Source organism: Apostichopus japonicus, chromosome 4, assembly GCF_037975245.1.
Source record: "Apostichopus japonicus isolate 1M-3 chromosome 4, ASM3797524v1, whole genome shotgun sequence".
Lineage (NCBI taxonomy): Eukaryota > Metazoa > Echinodermata > Holothuroidea > Aspidochirotida > Stichopodidae > Apostichopus > Apostichopus japonicus.
Genome location: NC_092564.1, coordinates 7,889,200 through 7,907,900, shown reverse-complemented (window position 1 = coordinate 7,907,900; position 18,701 = coordinate 7,889,200). Strand labels below are relative to the sequence as shown.

Below are 18,701 nucleotides of genomic sequence, written 5' to 3'. Positions count from 1 at the left end.
TTGGATGAAGAACGAAGTTTTCAATGCTAAAATCCAAATTGCCTCTTATTCCCTTCTAGGGGAGGGGATATGGGGATAGGATAAATATTGCAGAAGAGCTTTATCAAGGTGAAGCGGAGCTACCAAGAACAAGCAAGGGCACATGCCACACCAAACAATTATCCCTGTCCCCACCCCTAGTACCCACCCCCACCCATAGTACCCCCCACACCCAAATAAAATATGCCAAGTCCAAAAAAGGATACAGGAAGACCCATGACTGTAGATAGAACATTTATATTTTCCTAATATCACCAAAAAAAAGAACTTTGTAAACCTGTTGAAATATTGCACTATGCTATAAAGACCCATTCAAATGTGAGATTTTCTTTTCAAAAATATATTCACCAAACAGTCTTCTATCAGGAATTGATCCCAAAATTGTCTCTAATCCCTTTCTAAAATGTTCTTAAACATTTCTGTGCTTAAAGATTATCTACACAGTGTGTGCTCTCAACAACATTACATCATATAAAAGAACCTTAAAATATTCACCAACGAAAACCCCCCCCCCCCCTCAAAAAAAAATCTTGCAAACGGTACTTGGAAAAGATACAAAAAGTAATTTCTATGGCACCTTTATCAGCCTTGCTTTATTAAAGGAACTTTACTACGGATACTACAGAAGGCTGTGAATCAATGCTTGACATTGATTTTGACCATTGGGGTTGTTTAATGTTCTCACAGTTGAAGAGTTCTCCTCTTTTCCCTCTGTACATACTGTACTTTCTACTCGCCAGTGGACATCATCATGAAATAATATTTCCTTCACACTTCCAACTTCATTTAAGAGCTTGAGCCCTCGCTCAAATAATACCCTTGTGACATTTTTCTTTCCATCTAAAGTCTTCAACCGATCTACTTTGGCTTGATTAGATTTTTGGAATGGACATCATCAAAGATGGAGATGAAACAGACAGGCCAGTGACCTCTTCCTCCTCCACCTCCTCCTTCTCTTCCAACAATTGCAAATTGAGCAGTGTTTGAAGAGCTAAATACATCATGATTGAACTTTTTACTGACATGAAGGATGCGAACAATATGCAACGTAATTAGGTCACCGCCGATAAATACGAGATATATATGAACCGACTAGAACATCAAAGGAGAATTGATACCACTGGTGCATACATGAGCATGCATTTATGCATGTCATCGGTTATTCATCACTTACTTGATATCGAAACAACCTCATCAATTATACCAAACGGAGACAGTTTGCATTCATGTTGTCAAGTATTGGTAAGGGACTTGAATGTCTGTGCATTAATACATATAGTATTACAATCCTTCTCAGGAAACACAGAGAGAAATCCTGGCAATAAACTGCACTATGCAGGGAATTACTTAGTGTTAAAATAATGTGTCATAGGTTTTGCAAGCTCTGAGCTTTTCTATTTAAATATAGTACTACTGTCCCCATTTAACAACCTGCTATACATCTCTGCACTTGCATAGCATTTGACCATTTTGCTATGTGATACCATATAAATTATTCCCTGCTTTACCATTGATTGAGCAAGTTTAGTTGATGACATGATAAGTTGTATGGTTAGGATATAACACTAGGCTAGGCTAAGAACATGTGTAGCTATAGTACTGGTAATGGAAGCAAAGATAGTCACTCCTTTGATTAAATAATTTCCAATATATACTGTATGTACATTAGATCTCTATGATTGCTGATATAAACCATTTAGCAAGCAATGGCAAAAGCACAATTACAGTACAAAGTTAATATTAAAATATATACAATACATGCTTCCTGATCCCTTCTTCCATCAACTGTACCAATGCAGTAAATCCTCTTTATACACACATAGCATCTGGGCAATGTGATTGAAAAACAAACCAAAATACTTGAATACACTTTATAGTGGGCAGAGAGAGGTGGAAAGACAGAAAGAATTCACTGAGACTTATGATTTATTTTAGGACTGAAGATCAATCCACCCCATGGCACCTTAAATGTTGCTTAAAATTTAAAGTTTGTTTTTAATTTTTCAGAACAGCCCATCTACTTTGACTGTATAGTACCCCACATAAATAAATGTTGAACCCCATCATAAGGTATTCCAAAAATATTTTTAGTTTTGACAAAGCACAAAATCCCAAACCAGACCTCATTACGCATATATACCCACTATACATTAACACCCACAATTCCACAAATAACAAGCACAGGAGGCAACCTTGAATAATTTAGACCATCACAGTACAGATTAAAATGTTGATTCCTGGCAGGGTTTCCATTGCACAATAAACTTAAAGATACCATAGTACAGCATATTCCAAATTTTGTTAGATGATGAAATGACATTAGAAGAAAGGCCTGAATATTTAGCTGCAGATAGGATGGCATGAATACAATAGATCGTAACACCTGACAAGCTGTAAATGCAAAGAAAATCAATATGTTATACATTTTGTCACTTTTTAGTCATCATACACATATATGTTAACAGTACTGTAGTTGAAAATACTTTGATGTATAGGTCTTCAAATAAAAGATGGTATTATTATTATTGCTTTTGTGGGGAGGGAGACATATTTGTGTTGCCATTTCATTGAACCTTCAATGCAGTGGTGCAGTTCTCACTCTCTAAAGGCAATTTACCGTTTGTTATCCTTACAGCCAGAACTACACTATCATCCCATATCATGAAAGTTAACAAATCACGAAAGTCCAAAAAACCCTAAAAAATTCAAGAAAAAAGAACCGCGATTTGTGTATTATTCCATTGAGAAGAGGAAAACTGATTCATATCCAAACAAAAGAAAACAGTTATCTCCTCACTAACCAATAGCACAGACAAACAGCAAGTAATCCTGATCCAAATTTAAGCCTAAACAGCCCATTCTGAGTTAATCTGTATAGTGCAAGCAATATCATAACTGAGTACTGGATAGGACTGTGTTCAAGTTGCCTAGCAGACATACTACAGTATAATTAACATAATTGAGAACTATTTTAGGCAGGGAATGTATTCATACTTGCCAGCAGACTAGCACATGATGTGATTACAGCTTGATTCATTCTTGCCAACACACCTTTATTTACCATAATTAAGTACTGAGCTGGATTACGTTCATACTTGCCAAAAGACTATGTTACTATGACAACTACCTATTGTTCAATGATCAGTAATGGTAAATAGCACTAGGCACACAGGTTAAATAAAAAATGCTTTTTTAAGCAAGTATAAGCTATTGTACTGATATATTTACAGTAGCAACTGCTCAAGCACATATTACCCACAACTCTTTAGTAGCTGTGCGAAAGTTACCTTCAGGATCGACCAAAATTTTGTGATACATTACTTGTGATAAATTCAAAATAGAAATATTATTTGCTCTAATTGATTCTGACATATTCCATTTCCTTAAATGATACACCTTCTTCTTTGTTTGTTATGATAAATGTACTAGATTCCTCAATGCTTGAGCAAGTCTCAGCATTATCACCATGACAACTGCCATTGGAAAGTGTGAAAAGGTTTGATATCATGTTCAATGAACCCCATCTATTAGGAGAATATAGTAGGTTCTGAATAAAATATGTACACAGCTGATAGCCACAATATGTGTAGTTGATGATAAAAACTTCTGACACTGTCACTGTCACTGTTGTAAGCATAGACTGTACAGTATTTCATTCTTTCTAAATAATTCTCATTTATGCAGTGTTGACCAAACGTTATTAACCATCCTATCAGGCTATCAGCACGCACACCTCCCCCCCCCCCCCCCAAAAAAAAATGTTGAGACTTTTGTGGAATTATTCATATATAGCAAAAATGCAAAATTGATGCAAAAAGGCAAATGTTTCAAATAAATCATAGCCCGGAGTTTCTACACAATGATTGTTATTAATTTTTTTTGGGGGGGGGGCAATATATTTATTTGCAGATTTTAATGACCAATGAATTTGATAAGCCTCACTTTTACTTTAATGGAAGATATTTAAAATAAATTATATTTCCTCCTTTCCAACTTGATGCTACAAATAACCCTTAAATCACATCACAATATAAAAATAAACAGCTCCTGTTCCATAGAAATAACCAAAATAATGTTACAGCACTGACTATGATCCTTAAGTTTCTTCAGTGACTTCACAAATTACTTGACACAAGAGTGACCCCATGAAAAGCATTGCATATACATGCATACAATGCCTGTAGTGGCCCAATATATAGTATATGAAGCTACAGTACTACTTTACTGTATACAATAAACCCAAATTTTAGGCTGATAAGAGTAGCCAGATAGCTCAAAATAAAATTATGTAAATATAATCCAACCTTTAACACAAAACGTAACAAAAAAGGAACAGGTGAATTGTACAAGGGTCTTTACATCTAATTTAAACTGTGCTTTGTCCAAGGATACAATGAAATGAAAACACAGTGTTTACTTAACAAAAAGTTCATATCCCTTTCAAATTTGAATAGCACAAAGCTTGACTGAGAAGTGCAAACATTAAACAATAAATGCTTTAACCATTTATTTGATATGTAATCAAATCAAAGAAATACCATTATTGATAATAATAATAATACACTAGTTACTATCTAGTATTACGGTACAGATATGTATATATAATTACCCTAGTTTGGAACTACCAATAAAGCACAAAAGGGCAACATTTCTACATGCAAAGTTTCTTCAATATTTTATGATTTATGCACAAAATTCCTCAAACTCTGTAAAGCACTGTGTTGAAAATTTGTTATTCCTGGTATAAAGTGTACCGTACATGTTTTAACTAAAAAAATTTTTTTTTAAATTCATTAACATACTGCACTCTGCTCTTCAGATCGGATAAACTTTGCCATGATGATATGGTCACTTGGTCAGATACATACAGTAGGAATAAAACATTTTCGGTTTCTTTATCCAAGTTTTTATAAAGTTCAGATATTTAGTTCTGAAAAAGGCAAAAGCTATTAAAGCATATATATACCATTGTGTATAGTCCTGATGCTATTCAAAAGAAAGACAAAGATTATCTTTCTATGTTTGGCTAACAACCTATTCTTCAATTTCTCTCAGGTGCATTCTAAATGCAGTTTGGCAAGCCCAGATTTTCTCAACTATTCATAATTCTAGGAACAACATAGATGGTATTTTGAACTATTTTCCTTGAAGTGTGACATCAATTCCTTTGCGTATTCAGCACCTGTCATTGCAAGAGAAAAGACTGCATGGTAACTGCTACCCTTGAATATGGATAAATCATTGCTTGAAATGGTTGCTGAGGTATAAATAACATATCAATGTGATATTTCTTTTGTGTTTAGAAGTCTTTCTTTTTTTTTTATTTATTTTTTTTTTTTATTATCATTTTGGGGGGAGAGATCAGTTTAGGACACTCGGAACAGATTTTCTTTACAAGCGTTATTTATGGAAAATATAATTTGTGCTGCAGTTTTGAAAGCTCCGAAGTTTGTCTCTTATAAAATACAATGGTTCCTGTTTATAAAACCTGCTATGAATCTTTGGACTCATAGAGCAATTGACTACCTTGCCTAGCATCTAGTAATACTATACTGGATATGAAAAAAAAAATCCAATTATAAGGACAAATGTTTGTCACTAAGGAACCAGTTTTGACAATTTTCTTTTCTGCATGTATCACAAAAGAATAGTAACTATAAAAACAAACATTCCTTGTCCACAGAGTTCACACATTTGACAACATCCCTGACACTTTGTAAATCTTCCAGTCCAAGGACTAAAAAGTTCTAAAACTGCTTATTCAAGGTGATCGATGGATACATGTCAGATAATAGTCCCAAGTGATTCAAAAGTATTCAACAAGATGAAATGATCTAAGATGGTCCAAACCTTGACCTTCTTTCTGTAGTTTACAGAAGGGAGGCATCATAATTATTTTTACATAATGTACCTGATGCTGGTAATATAAAAAAGGGGAAGTCTGAAATTTGCTTTTGATATCAGATGGCATAAACTGGAAATCTTTATTTGAAGTTGAATGATTTATTTGTTGTTGTTGATAATATTGACTAATGATCATAATTATGAATGGTACATTGTTTGGACTCTTGATGGAATAATCATTAAATAAGTATTGATTGTAAAAAAAAAAGTCTGAAAATTGGACTTTAAGACAGAAAGAACTTTTTGAAATTCGTTTACTGTTGTTTTAGGCGTAGAATTGCACTGAATCAGTGGCATGTAGGAGAAGGTATTCTGGTACTGAAAACAAAACAAAAGCTCACCAATTGATGTGAAAAAGATAAACTTAACGTTTTAACAATGGCAAAAACGACTTCAATTTGAAGGGCTGACTTCCTTACCTACAGTACCCTCATATCTCTCCTCCACCCCCTCCCTTTCCCCAACCTCCTTTGTGTTTCGATGAGGTGAGAGACCTTACTATAGGCATTGAATAAATCTTTATACAAATCAGCCAAACGTCCGTTACTAGATCAATAGCCATTGATGAAACATATTACGCACAGAAGACCACACTGCTCTATTGTTTCAACTGTGCTCATACACTGATGAAGGTGCTGGATACATGACTTCTGACTAGAACAGCAGTTACCACCTTAAAATGTGGCTTTGTTGCATTTTAAGGAAGGGGGGGGAGGGTAGGGTTATGAAAGAGAAAAATAATTGTTTGAAGTCCAAACTGATTATTGAGCAATTTAGTACACCTCTGCTGTTACTATTTGTTAGAAGCCAGTCTCTTACACTGCAATTCTTCTGCACCTACCGTAATTACACATATTTTAACATCACTAATAACTAATTGACTATGTTACAGCAAAAAAAGAAATGAACCCCATCTTTACAATACCACAAATCAGTTTTTCAGTTAAATCATTCAAGCCGGCCAATAAAATATGAGGGCACGGTTGTTAGGCTCAGTTTTGTATGTTAGAACTGTGTGAGTCATATCTAACACCTATAGAGTGTTATAACAAATGAATACACTACACTAGCCTAAGTAGCAAATTGGGTAATTTGATTTATTCATAATTAGGTCTCCAACTGTAGCAACCTTAAAACTGAAGTTAAACTAGGTCCATGTTGTCTTTTGTCCTCATTTAGGTTTATGTACCATGTCATATGTACTGTATTTCAACAGTTACTAATTTGAAGAATGTACGGTCTACCGTATATATGATAAATTGACCATGTAGGAAATCATCATAGCTCCACTATGCCCAAGGTAGCTTTGCCACTAACTAGTAACAGATGAATACGCATCAAACGTTGAACCAATCTCAGCAATTACAAAGCCTACAAACTCTAGGTTGCACAATACATGCAAGTCAGTAATTTTCGCCTCCCCTATAGGCTATAGCCTAGGCTACATCCTATTCCTAATGCATGGCTTCAGTCAAACTCAGGAGTCAAGGCAAACAACAATCAACCCACATATTACTAGAATTTAGAAAACAGCAGACTAATTTTATGCTAGAACAGAGATAGCATGGGGTAGTAGTAAAGCTATATACTCACTTCTTTGCAAACTCACTTAAAGGCAACACAGGTTACCCTATTTGCACTTACTTAGTCCAAAGACTGTCACAGCTAGGACACACTTATCACTCACTCATAGTACTATGGAGCTAGTCCCAACATCGTCTAATTGAGTTTCTTCTTCTTGCAAGACCCACATATTACATCGTAACTGTCTTTGATAATTCAGTCCCATGTGATATTTCGGTACTGTAATGTAGGTTTAGCCTATCCTAGCACTAGGCCTATCTTTCATCTAATTCTAATCTAAGATTCAGAATGACTGATAAAAAAATTGTTTCGTTTTTACCTAATTCCAGAAACAATTAACTTCTTTAAAGTCAGTTGTAGCTGTCCAAAAAACCAAATGTGATTAAATCCTCTAATCCTTAGATAATCCACATCTTCAGTGGCACTCTTGGTTCTGCTTGCAGCCCGGATAACGTTGACGTTAATAACAATCAGATTCTTGTCCGATGGTTTTCATTTGTTTTCCCTTGATCATATCCAATGTGATCCTGGAATGCAGAATCTGCCATACACTGTGGCACAATACTCGTAGGAGATATTCCGCAATGAAACTATGCAGGTCGTTGTACACATGTACCTGCACGACATTCATTGGAAGAGTCATGCATGGCATGCTTTGTGTTGTTGTTTGTGGGTTGCTGGTTCAACTTCCGTATTTTGGACTATACCAAATATTATAGGATATACGAAATTTCTTAATAAAATAATAGCTAAGAGCTATAAATTTAAGAAAGTAATCCGACCTAAAATACCTTTTATTATATATTTAAAATGTAAAGTTTTGTCAAGAATGATTCGTTTTTATCTTATCTAACTATTAATCTTATAGTAAATTATCAATTCTACCCAGGTATAAACTGCTCCTCCATGACTAATTGAAACAGTCAGCTCACAAAGTGGTGGAAGCATTCATATTTTGTATTCTGCGAGTAAATACAGTTTCTCACTAACGTCATAACAGGGAGCTGCTACTCTAACAGCTCGATTTGTCCATTTTAGATATGGCTCTAGAATATTTTCTGGCGTCATTAACAAATTAGTATTCTTAGACAACAAAAATCCAAGCAATAATAAACATTCTGATAATTAGGCAGGACGAGGCAATTAATTAGTTATTCGCCCCATTCGCAATCTATTTGTGTTGGGGGGGGGGGAGAACAGGGGTAAGGGCTGAGAGAAAAGAAGTCTGACAGGACGAATTCAACCCATATCATCTCACCATCACGCAATTGGGTACGTTATTGATGGGACCTTTCCTCCACTACGTTCAGTTTATAAGCACTACGTGTTTGCCCGCATACATGCAGTTTGTATTGTATGGTTTATTACGGTGATTGTTATAAGAAACAGGAAATGTAATGTCCTTTTGTTACTATAAAACGCGACATCTCAACAGATTTACATATATTTGTCGAGTTAAAGAATTTCAGTAGCTTATACATCTCAGTAGCTACCAGACAGTGCTCCCCATGTCACAGGCGTCCATAGCACCCCTTAACATTTTCAAAGCGGGGAAGGGGGGACTTCCACCTCTGCCCCTTCCCCACCCCGTACACCTATGCATCTTCAATGATTTCTCAAAATGTTGAGTAACAATGACAATTCGTCAGAAGATTATATTTGTTCGATTATAAAGTTACACTAAAATGACAGTATCAGAGGAATAAGCGTTTTTTTGGTTCTCATAATTTTAAATAGCGCCGTCACTTTGCGTTGAAACTAGCAGGCGGCGCAGAGATGTATATCTCTATACGGCTCCTGGGGGGGGGGGGCGCATTCAGAAAAGCGCCTACTTATCGGACTATTCAACCCCGTATATATCTACAGCTCTGGGGTTGTTATGTCACAATCTTTCAGAGGGACAAAGTGAATATTATTCACAGACGTTGCAAGAGTACTTTGGTTGCATCCAATGAAATTCAGCTAAGGCGGGTGGGTCACTTGCGTATAGTAGAACATCAACTAGATATCATGTCTACTACAATGCTATTACTCTAGACATATCTTTTTAGCTCTCTGTAGTAGACCTTTCGCCCCAAGGCCTGAATGGTCGGCGGCCCAGAGCAGGTTCACCGCTGTGTCCGAGGTACCGACGCTAACGCGTCGACCTTCTCTTGGTCCACTCTGATCTTCTCAGGAATATAAGCATGGCCATGCAAGGTGGTATAGTTTCGTCCGTGGCACCAAAATGCCCCTATTCTATCAAGTTTCCAAGGTTTGAATCACTTGACCGGTAGCTCTTCTGCTTCTGCCTCTTCGTCATCAAGAGCCTACTTTGTTACTGAACAAAAAATGCCAACAGGAGTTTTTTCGATTGTATTTTCCAATCTATTTTATCAATCAACAAAGTGTTCTGTGTTGTTATATTTACAAGGTGCTTACTGCGAAGTTGATATGACTCCGCTTGGTTTCGAAGCCAGCTTCAAAGTTATTGCTGTGAACGCCCATACATATATACTTCTAGGTTATGAAAACTGTTATATAGATGGCTTCACACTGGTGAGAAAACTCGCTCTTTTACCACTTATATTCAGATAAAGTTTTCACTGATCATATTTCTTGCTGAATTTATGTTGCAATGATTAAGAGATTGATCTGACCTGATGGTTTAAATTAAGCTTCTCAACAAACTGTCAAACCAAGGAAATGTAGATATTAGTCATGATCAGAGATGAGTAGATAATACTTAGAATGTAAATGCAATGTAACACGAATTCTGAGCTCCTTTACATAATCTTCTTTTTACATTGTGGAAGGCAATAAGCATGAGTGACTCTGCAACACAGTGCAGGGAAGATCGGAGATGTGGTGTGGCCGGTAGGGTGAGGGAGGGGTGGACATGTGAAAGAGGAGAATCAAATACCTAGGTATCGAGGAATATTAGGTTCAAAATTAAAAAATAGGCAACTAAGGACTTTGAGAATGGCAGTACTTAAAAAAAAAATTCAAAACGACGTCACTGTTACTATAGGGACTCCATCCTCCCACTCCACTGCAACCATGGATGTTGGTCAGGAAATTCAAAAGTCTACACCATTATCATAGCTCATGTATGTTCAGATACTCCACAGGGACACGGGTAATCATATATGCATTTACGAGAACAAGGGGAAAAACTACGACAGAGAATGTTCGTCTTTATCACTTCCGGTGTCCAGAAATGCGGGATGCTGCAGACAATAATGTTAGGTGATATTAATTCTCGTCCTGTTCCAAAGTTTGGGCGCTAAAAAGGTGCCTTAGTCCTTGATGATATCTCGTGCGATAAGTTCCCTCATTATCTCGTTACTTCCTGCATATATTGGATACACACGGCTGTCAGCAAAAGCTCTCGCTATTGGATACTCCAACATGTAGCCCCACCCACCGTGGAGTTGGACGCACTCATTGGCTACTCTACAACATAGATCGGAAGCCCTGCAACGGATAAAAAACAATTGTAGCCTACTTTGTAAGATTCACATAATTTAGTTGTCAATGAACGGTTGATGAAAATGTTGGTTTAATGACAAGGCTTTACTTCTACGTTTCCTACCACCCCACCCCTCCGCCTCTTCACCGATGAATTACCACCACTCATTAGAAATGCTGTTATCTCGCCGATAACATTTAGAGAACCTGTTGTAAGCATTTATATAATTAATCTAAACCTTTACTCAAAATGACTATCAATAATGGTACAAGGAGGCATTTTCTCTCCTATAGCAAACATCAGGAGGGAAAATGAACTACCCCCTCTAATTCCTTGTAGTAACGGCACATGATTCCATCCACATTGATACCCCAGTCCTAATTCGTATCATTACACTCACCAATATTTACTCATTAATCCCATCCATATTCATACCCCAGTCCTTATTCGTATTATTATACTCACCAATATTTACTCATTAATCCCATCCGTATTCATACCCCAGTCCTTATTCGTATTATTATACTCACCAATATTTACTCATTGATCCCATCGTAGAGTCAAGTGAACCTTTCGTCTGTAGTTCAATACATTTGTCAACAAAAGAACGGCTGACACAGATCTCTGTCTTCAACGCAGCTAATCTGTGTTGTATCGTCTAAAATATAATAATAATAACAAAACTACTTCAATCAACATTTGTCACACATATTATTTGTCAGAAAAATAAGCTGCACATCAATACATTTTGTTACTCTGCAGAGCCGAGTTTATGTATAATAAACAAAACAGAGCGCTCTTAAACTCAAATTGAACTAGTGACGCGCGCAGGTGAGGAAAGTACTTACGTCTTGATTATTGACCAATACGTGGGTGCCTGCGTATAGCGTTACGATGCACACAGCACACAACCAGTTGTTTTCCCCGTTACTCTGTTACTATGCCACGTATACTTTCTCCAATTCTAGACTTCTCATAAAGCATTTGTTAAATTACCTGCAATTTGGACAAAGTTTTCCCAAATGCCTTCCTTTTACGGACGTAATCTCTTGTCATCTCAAACATACATTCTGCATGCGACTGTGCTTCTATGGCAACCACAAGCCTTTCACGAGGGAGTTGGTTCATCAACAGATAGAATCCTCTGTTTTGTAGTTCTTCTCCTCCCAATAAGGCCGAACTTGGCAGTCGAACATCATCAAAAAACAATTCTGCTGTGTCCTGTTTAATTTGTATAATACGATTAATAGAAATATTGAACAACTATATATAACACTCAGACAAACGCAACAAATATCTTAACATGTCTTTTCAAATAAATTTTAGCCTATGCACGTATATTCCGTTTAACGCATATCGGCATGGCCTAAATAGAATAAATGAGGCCCCCTATTGTAGCCAGGGACCACATATAAAGAAGCCAGAAAAAGAATTGCAAGTGAACATTTTTCGACTCTGCAAGAGCGGTCTTTTGTTGTGTTCTTTGTTCCTATTGTATTTAATTGTTATTCGCAAAGCTCATGCAGTATTGCCTTCAATACTTCAAACAAGTGGAAACTCATGGTCAACCATCGGTAAGCATTTCAATGGTTGCTTTCTCACCGAGTCATTTACTTGTCTAGTCTAAAGTTATACTCGACACCACCGGGCCATGGGTATATTCTTCACGTTAACTAAATTAAATTAATGATGAAGTCAGCTCCTCGGTGCAGGCCTAAGTATTAATGTCAAGACATTGTTTAATAAATTCTTATAACCTAACTTAAACGTGTTTCTTTTAACTCCATATCAACACAGAACACCATTGGATAACATCCAACACCATTTGTAAAACATGCATGTTAAACATGATATTTCAGGCCATGAAAGTCTTTCGTTTTCCCGTTGACTTGCATTTGAGGAACTGACATAATGATCTCTGTTTTAGACTAAGTAGTCCAAGTCACTGTATTCGATTTGTCTGACGTTTAATGGGTCAATTCTTCAAAAATTAAGACTGGTATTAAAATGCAACCTGGACGGAAAGCGATGCTTGTTAACTGTCTACAACACATCAAAATTAATGTTGTGCCTACAGTCACCCTTTTTAATCAAACTTACGAATTATTTCACTACATTTATTTCTTTTCCTTTTGTTTTGGGAACTTACAGTAGAGTGGTTTCCAATTTTCTCAAGAATTCTTCCTTTGTTGAATCCTGGCATGCCATCTTCAACCAAGAAGAGAGAGATTCCGTGAGCTTTCTTCTTCGCATCGAGATCTGTGACGGCCACAACGATGGTTACACCCGCCAGGTAACCATTAGTGATGAATACCTAGAACACATGAGAATTCAACTAAATTGTATTATTGTTACCTTTATCCACGCTACATTTTTGCATTGTTCATTGTTTATAGAAGTTATCAATTTATGAAATGATTGCGTGTAGAACAAAAAATGCAGCCGGCCTCGTTTTTACATGAATATATACGGTAAATAATGAAAGCAAATTATATCTGCAAATTCGTCTCCTCAACCCCCCCCCCCCCCAACCTCTCCAGCTTTCTAGCTCCAAACCACATTATATATACACTGATTAACGATAGAGAAATTCTTTACCTATCTCTTAATGCTCCTTCCCCATTTACCTTTTCCCGTACCCAGACTACAAATCACTACAGACTAAGAGATATATTCATGCGTAATGACAAAACTTTTCCCCCTCTCCCCCCCCCCCCTTGTTCACTCCGGTCATACCTTGCTACCATTCAGAATCCAGTCGTCACCGTCCTTCTTTGCGTAGGTTTTTATTCCCTGGAGGTCACTGAAAAATATGCGAAATGTTCGAAAAGTCAAATCTCAGTAATACATCCAAGTTATGTTAAAACATACTTAGGCCTACTTGGTACTTTAGTGAGCTATATATTGAATCGAATCACGTAATAAGTGAGTCTCACCAACGATTTAACTTTACGCAGTACATTCATGGTATATGCTAAACCTAGTGGCCCATGGCCATGCACTGGCACGTCTCTTTGCCAATCTTGTTCTGTAAAAGTCTGTGTTTTGATCAGTGGCGTAGGAAAGTACTTTTGAGTGGGGGGGGGGGCTGAAGACTGATGGCCAGCCTGGGGGAGGGGTCTAAGGGGAGGGGGTGTCCCCCTCCCCTTTTTTAATTTTTTGCATTTCCAGGTGGCCTCAGATGCAATTTGGTGCAATATAGCACACTTCAACACCCACTCCATTTTGTAAACTTAATTTTGTATTTTCACCTGGCCTTAGATGCAATTTGGTGCTCCAAATGAGATTTTTTTCTCATTTGGAAATGAAAAAGGGGTTTTCTGACTTGCGAACCGGGGGGGGCGGAATGATACTTCCGCCCCTCCACATTTTTCACTGGGGGTGGCGCCCCCAGTCCCCCTGGTTCCTACGCCCTTGGTTTTGATTTATGCAGGATCCTCGGTTGATAAATGTTGAGACAGTCCCCTGATAGATCTGTATAAACCCGTGTACTATGATAGTACCTCAAAGGGACTTTAGCAGGGACCGTCAGGTCGTACGGCATGCGGGCCCGGAATCGTTCATTGCGGCGCTGCGTCCGACTCCTGGTGTTCAGTGGGCCTGCTTATTAGCTCAATTTGCGTGGTCTTCATAAGGCTGGTTGTATTTGCGACAATCCGCGTGCCCCTTTCACCACTAGACCTAACGCGCGTTGTTTAGAATGAAACCAAACATCAGGTTATCCTTGTTATACACACAAGGTATCCCAGTCCATTCAAAGTAAGACTTTTCTAGTCAGCATGGTCACGCCATTCCCAGTGCATCGTACAACTGGACAGATATCTTACTATAAATACTGCAGGCTGTAAGCTTATAGTGTAGAGGTGGTTGGATGGTTTTGTTGCTTACCTGCCGGCACCAGGCTCTGTCATAGCGAGAGCACCAACACATCTTCCTGCCGTCATTGCCGGTACGAACTTCTCAATCTGTTCTTTGTTCCCGTATTCAGCAATGTAAGGCATAGCGATGTCACTGTGCATACCAAAGCTTGATCCTACGTGATTTGCATAACACCTAATTTAAGTGAACAGAGAAACTGTATAAAAACAAGGCCGCAATGACAGGGCCGGAAATATAATAATGTAAAAAGAAAGCTTCTTCGTCATCATGTAGGATGGCCACACTATTATTCTTCAATTGTCCCTCTAAAGAGCAATACATAATTTATGAACATGTTAATCACCATATATACACATATTTACCATCTGTGCGGCATGCACACAGGAATCACCAAAGAATTGGACTTGCTTCACATAAGCGTTCCATCACAGATTGAGATCTCCCCAGCCCCCTGCCCCTCATCCACTCCCCCACCCCCGGGCCACCGACAAGGATATGCTGAGCAGCATTACTGTCTCTGATCATCCTAATGTTCATTCTTGAGGCTATATATAGGCAGCACTATGCTTGTATACAAGTCGGTGCAAACTCACATGGATGTATATGTATGTATGTATATATTTTAGATCCTCCTGCAAGCAGGAACTCGCGAAGAAGCCATCATTGGCTTATCAAAGCCGCAAGCTGACCGAAGTCAGGTCTCTTAGATTCATATTTAACGTCTATGATTATGAATTGTCAATTGTCAACAGCTCTGTAACTGGACGACATACATTAATCTTGGAGTGACTCCAACTCGGGACCTTATGATTGAAAGGCACCGGCGTTAACCACCAAGCTAACACTGAGCTAACACCGAGCTAACACTGAGCTACGTAACACTGAGCTAACCCTCCTATAATGCATGGATGTCCATGAATTTAAAACCAAGTCAGTACACACTCACTGTTCTTCCAGAATTATGGTTGAATCTGTAAACGTTCCACCGATTCCTCCCATCTCGGCTGGCACGTTAATCCCGAGCATTCCTGCTTCTCCCATTTTCTGCCACGCTTCCCTGTCGATATGTTTTTGCTTCATCCATCTGATGATTATTGAAGTAATGTATAGATCAAATATATTCAAACCTTATAACAAATATATTTAGAGTGGAAATGCATGTGACATGTGTTTTTTAAGGTTACTCTTCTTCTCATGTTCTTTATCTAGGAGACCGGGGAAGGGGAGGGAGCACTAAATGGTTTTAATAACATACAACTAGCTTATACTTTTGAAGGTCTTCTCTTTATCCCTGCATCATGTCGTCTGTATGTTGTTATAAGTACAATTATTGAGCGCCGTCTTTTCCGGCCCTATTCTTTCTCATATGCTTGCCCTTTTTCGCTCTTTGCTTCCGTTACCTCTTCATATAGACGTAAGTTTTTTTCAGTTTCCTTCGTTGGTAGGCTGCTCCCAAGTGACTATACATTCTATTAATGATTTAACCGCACTTTTGTTAGATTTATAGATTTATCATATCTCATCTTTGAAAACACACAGTTAGAATCAATGTATAGTATCTATTACTTTAGCAATCATAAAGTCATCGAGTGGAGGGCGGCAGAGTACTATATAGGAGGTACTGGAAGCACGACTTGGAGATTTGTACTCGTAAGTATACAGGAAGAATTTGCAATGGTTGTATATAGTGTAATATATGTGAAAAATTACCAAGTCGTACGCGTTCTACTTGCACTCATACTCATGCGGTTTCACTCGTATATATATATAGATATAGATTGAAGCATGGGGGAGGGGTGCATGACGGGGTAATCAAAGGTACCAACCTATCCTGATGAGGGACAAGTTCTTCCTTGAAGAAACGTCGTACTGATTCTCTGAAAATATCATGTTCTTCTGTGAAGATATCTCTAGTACCGATGTCCATCAAAGAAGAGGATACAGCAATGTCGGGTCTCCTGATACAACAGAAATAGACAAATGAATTTCTTTTTAAATTTAAATTGATCTTTGTAACTGTGTTATATATTGTTTATTGCAGATTAACAACGTACCGTAACTATTAGACAGTTCTGTAGATAAGAAAATTTTACATAATTATGTCATATAACCTCTTTTTAATGATTATCAATTTATCTTTATTTACCTGGTTGAGCCGCCTTCTGTGACATTGTCAACGCCAGTTTGGGTGGACCTATGGATGTGTAAAAGGGAAAGAAGACTGAATCCAATATACCATTAAAGATGTTGATTCATTGCTCTCACTTTGAGTTTGCTAAATATTATATGCTTCTATAAAACAGATTGGCAGTAATGGGATTTAGTATCTTGTTGAGTACAGATTTTCAATTGGGGTGAACAATGACCGTTTTCATTGGCGGGGTGAAAGCCCATCACGGTGTAACTGAATCCCGACTCACTTGATATTAGTCAGGATTTACACTGACACATTGCCGTCAGTCAGTACATGTTAACACATTTCAACTTGATATTTATATACACGAAGAAGTTCATCAAAGTTCATACAGCTGTAACACGTGGTCAACTATTTATTTGATATAGCCGACAGTGCAGAATAAAATACCGGTTTATCTCCAATGAGATTGATATAGTTGGCATCTTATGTTACGATGACGCTCACTTGCATAAAATTATCAGTAGATGATACAAAATGCATGGTAACGTGAGCATAATTGACATTTCATATAGGTTTAGTCCTAATTCATAGTCCTTCATAGCGTAGTTTGAAATGATTGAATAACTTTAATCTTACCTTGCTCCTATTGCTTACTACGAAGCTATTTCTATTCAATTTAACTTTTCTAGATGTATATAATTAGTAAAACTCAGTGGACCGAACAAACACATTTCGAAATCATTCCGCGAACAGCGTGAATTCGGCAGGAGAAAAAAAATCCAATCAGATAAGTATATAGTCTATAAAAGGCATACTTAGAAAACAAACCAAATGCCTACCTGAAAGCTTTATTCTTCCCTAATCGAAGCAAGTTCCTTCCAGAATATTGAGAAGGAAACCTGCTTCTTGAGAACAACTTGCAAAACGTACTGGTCATTCTCAAAAAGATAAAGTCGCTTAAAACAGAAGTCAGTCTTATTTTTTACGTGAAGGAAGTGAGATTGGTATTCGGTTTTTCAGTGTACGCAATGAAAAAAGTGTTTTAGTACAATGTTTGTATACGCAACCCAATTTGACTATATACGATGTCCTTTTGAAAAGCAAAACAACTGGACTTTGTACTAACACCAGTACAGTGAGATAGATAAGAATCAAAGTGTACGCTTGATCTGCAATGATTAGTGGCTTAAAGGTCATCATTATTAGCCCCAAATTTTAGAAATCTAATTTTGAGAACTTGCTTTGAGTTTCTGGTCGTCACAAGTTGTTCTTAGACTTTGTTCTTAGACTTTTGTTAGGATAGACAAGTGAATCTCTCACGGAGTAGGTACTAACTACGATTATTTGAGCATGGGTGGTTGTTTATCATACTTTGTAACATATTTGGCCTTTGCCTTTCTTGCCGATATAGGTACATAAGTGTGTTCTGAATGTTTCATAAGCATCTACATTGTAAAAACGTCCCCTCTGTGGAGGTGATATATGGAGCGGGAGATCCGGGTTCGAGTCCCGGTGGAGGCTGGAAGTTTTTTCACTGTCCTTCATGTTCTTGATTTAGATTTAGATTATGCATTTTACATGGTTATGCGTTAATTAATGGTCTATGTAAAGTGACGCTTGCCCCGGACATAGGGCAAATATCTTAAAGATCCATTGCAAGATAAAATGAATAAAGTACAAAAGATACATACTTCTTTCTTTAATTTT

General features: G+C 37.5%; 2 protein-coding genes across 6 annotated transcripts in view; both read right to left on the bottom strand.

The window, feature by feature from the left end:
- LOC139966335 (protein TANC1-like) overlaps window positions 1-8,157 on the bottom strand; it is a 75,401-nt gene extending 67,244 nt beyond the window's left edge. For 3 of the 4 annotated variants that reach the window (XM_071969224.1, XM_071969227.1, XM_071969226.1), the window contains exon 1: window positions 7,847-8,157. The gene's annotated coding sequence lies outside the window, so the exon portion shown is untranslated. The remainder of the gene's footprint in view (window positions 1-7,846) is intronic. The other variant, XM_071969228.1, reaches the window with a different exon arrangement.
- A 1,720-nt stretch (window positions 8,158-9,877) lies between these two features.
- On the bottom strand, window positions 9,878-18,072 carry LOC139966003 (long-chain specific acyl-CoA dehydrogenase, mitochondrial-like). Of its 2 annotated transcripts, XR_011792405.1 has the most exons (11): window positions 17,834-18,072; window positions 17,004-17,051; window positions 16,684-16,815; window positions 15,804-15,941; window positions 14,867-15,031; window positions 13,715-13,781; window positions 13,128-13,292; window positions 11,975-12,199; window positions 11,509-11,636; window positions 10,198-10,983; window positions 9,885-9,969 (listed from the first exon to the last, which is right to left on the bottom strand). XR_011792405.1 is itself a non-coding variant. In XM_071968642.1 (10 exons), the coding sequence occupies exons 1-10, from the start codon at window positions 17,929-17,931 to the stop codon at window positions 10,806-10,808; spliced, it is 1,344 nt and encodes a 447-aa protein (XP_071824743.1). In that variant the 5' UTR covers window positions 17,932-18,072; the 3' UTR covers window positions 9,878-10,805. The 2 variants fall into 2 exon arrangements, 1 of the variants encoding a protein (XP_071824743.1); XM_071968642.1 differs by having other exon boundaries at window positions 9,878-10,983.
- Window positions 18,073-18,701: the final 629 nt, after the last annotated feature.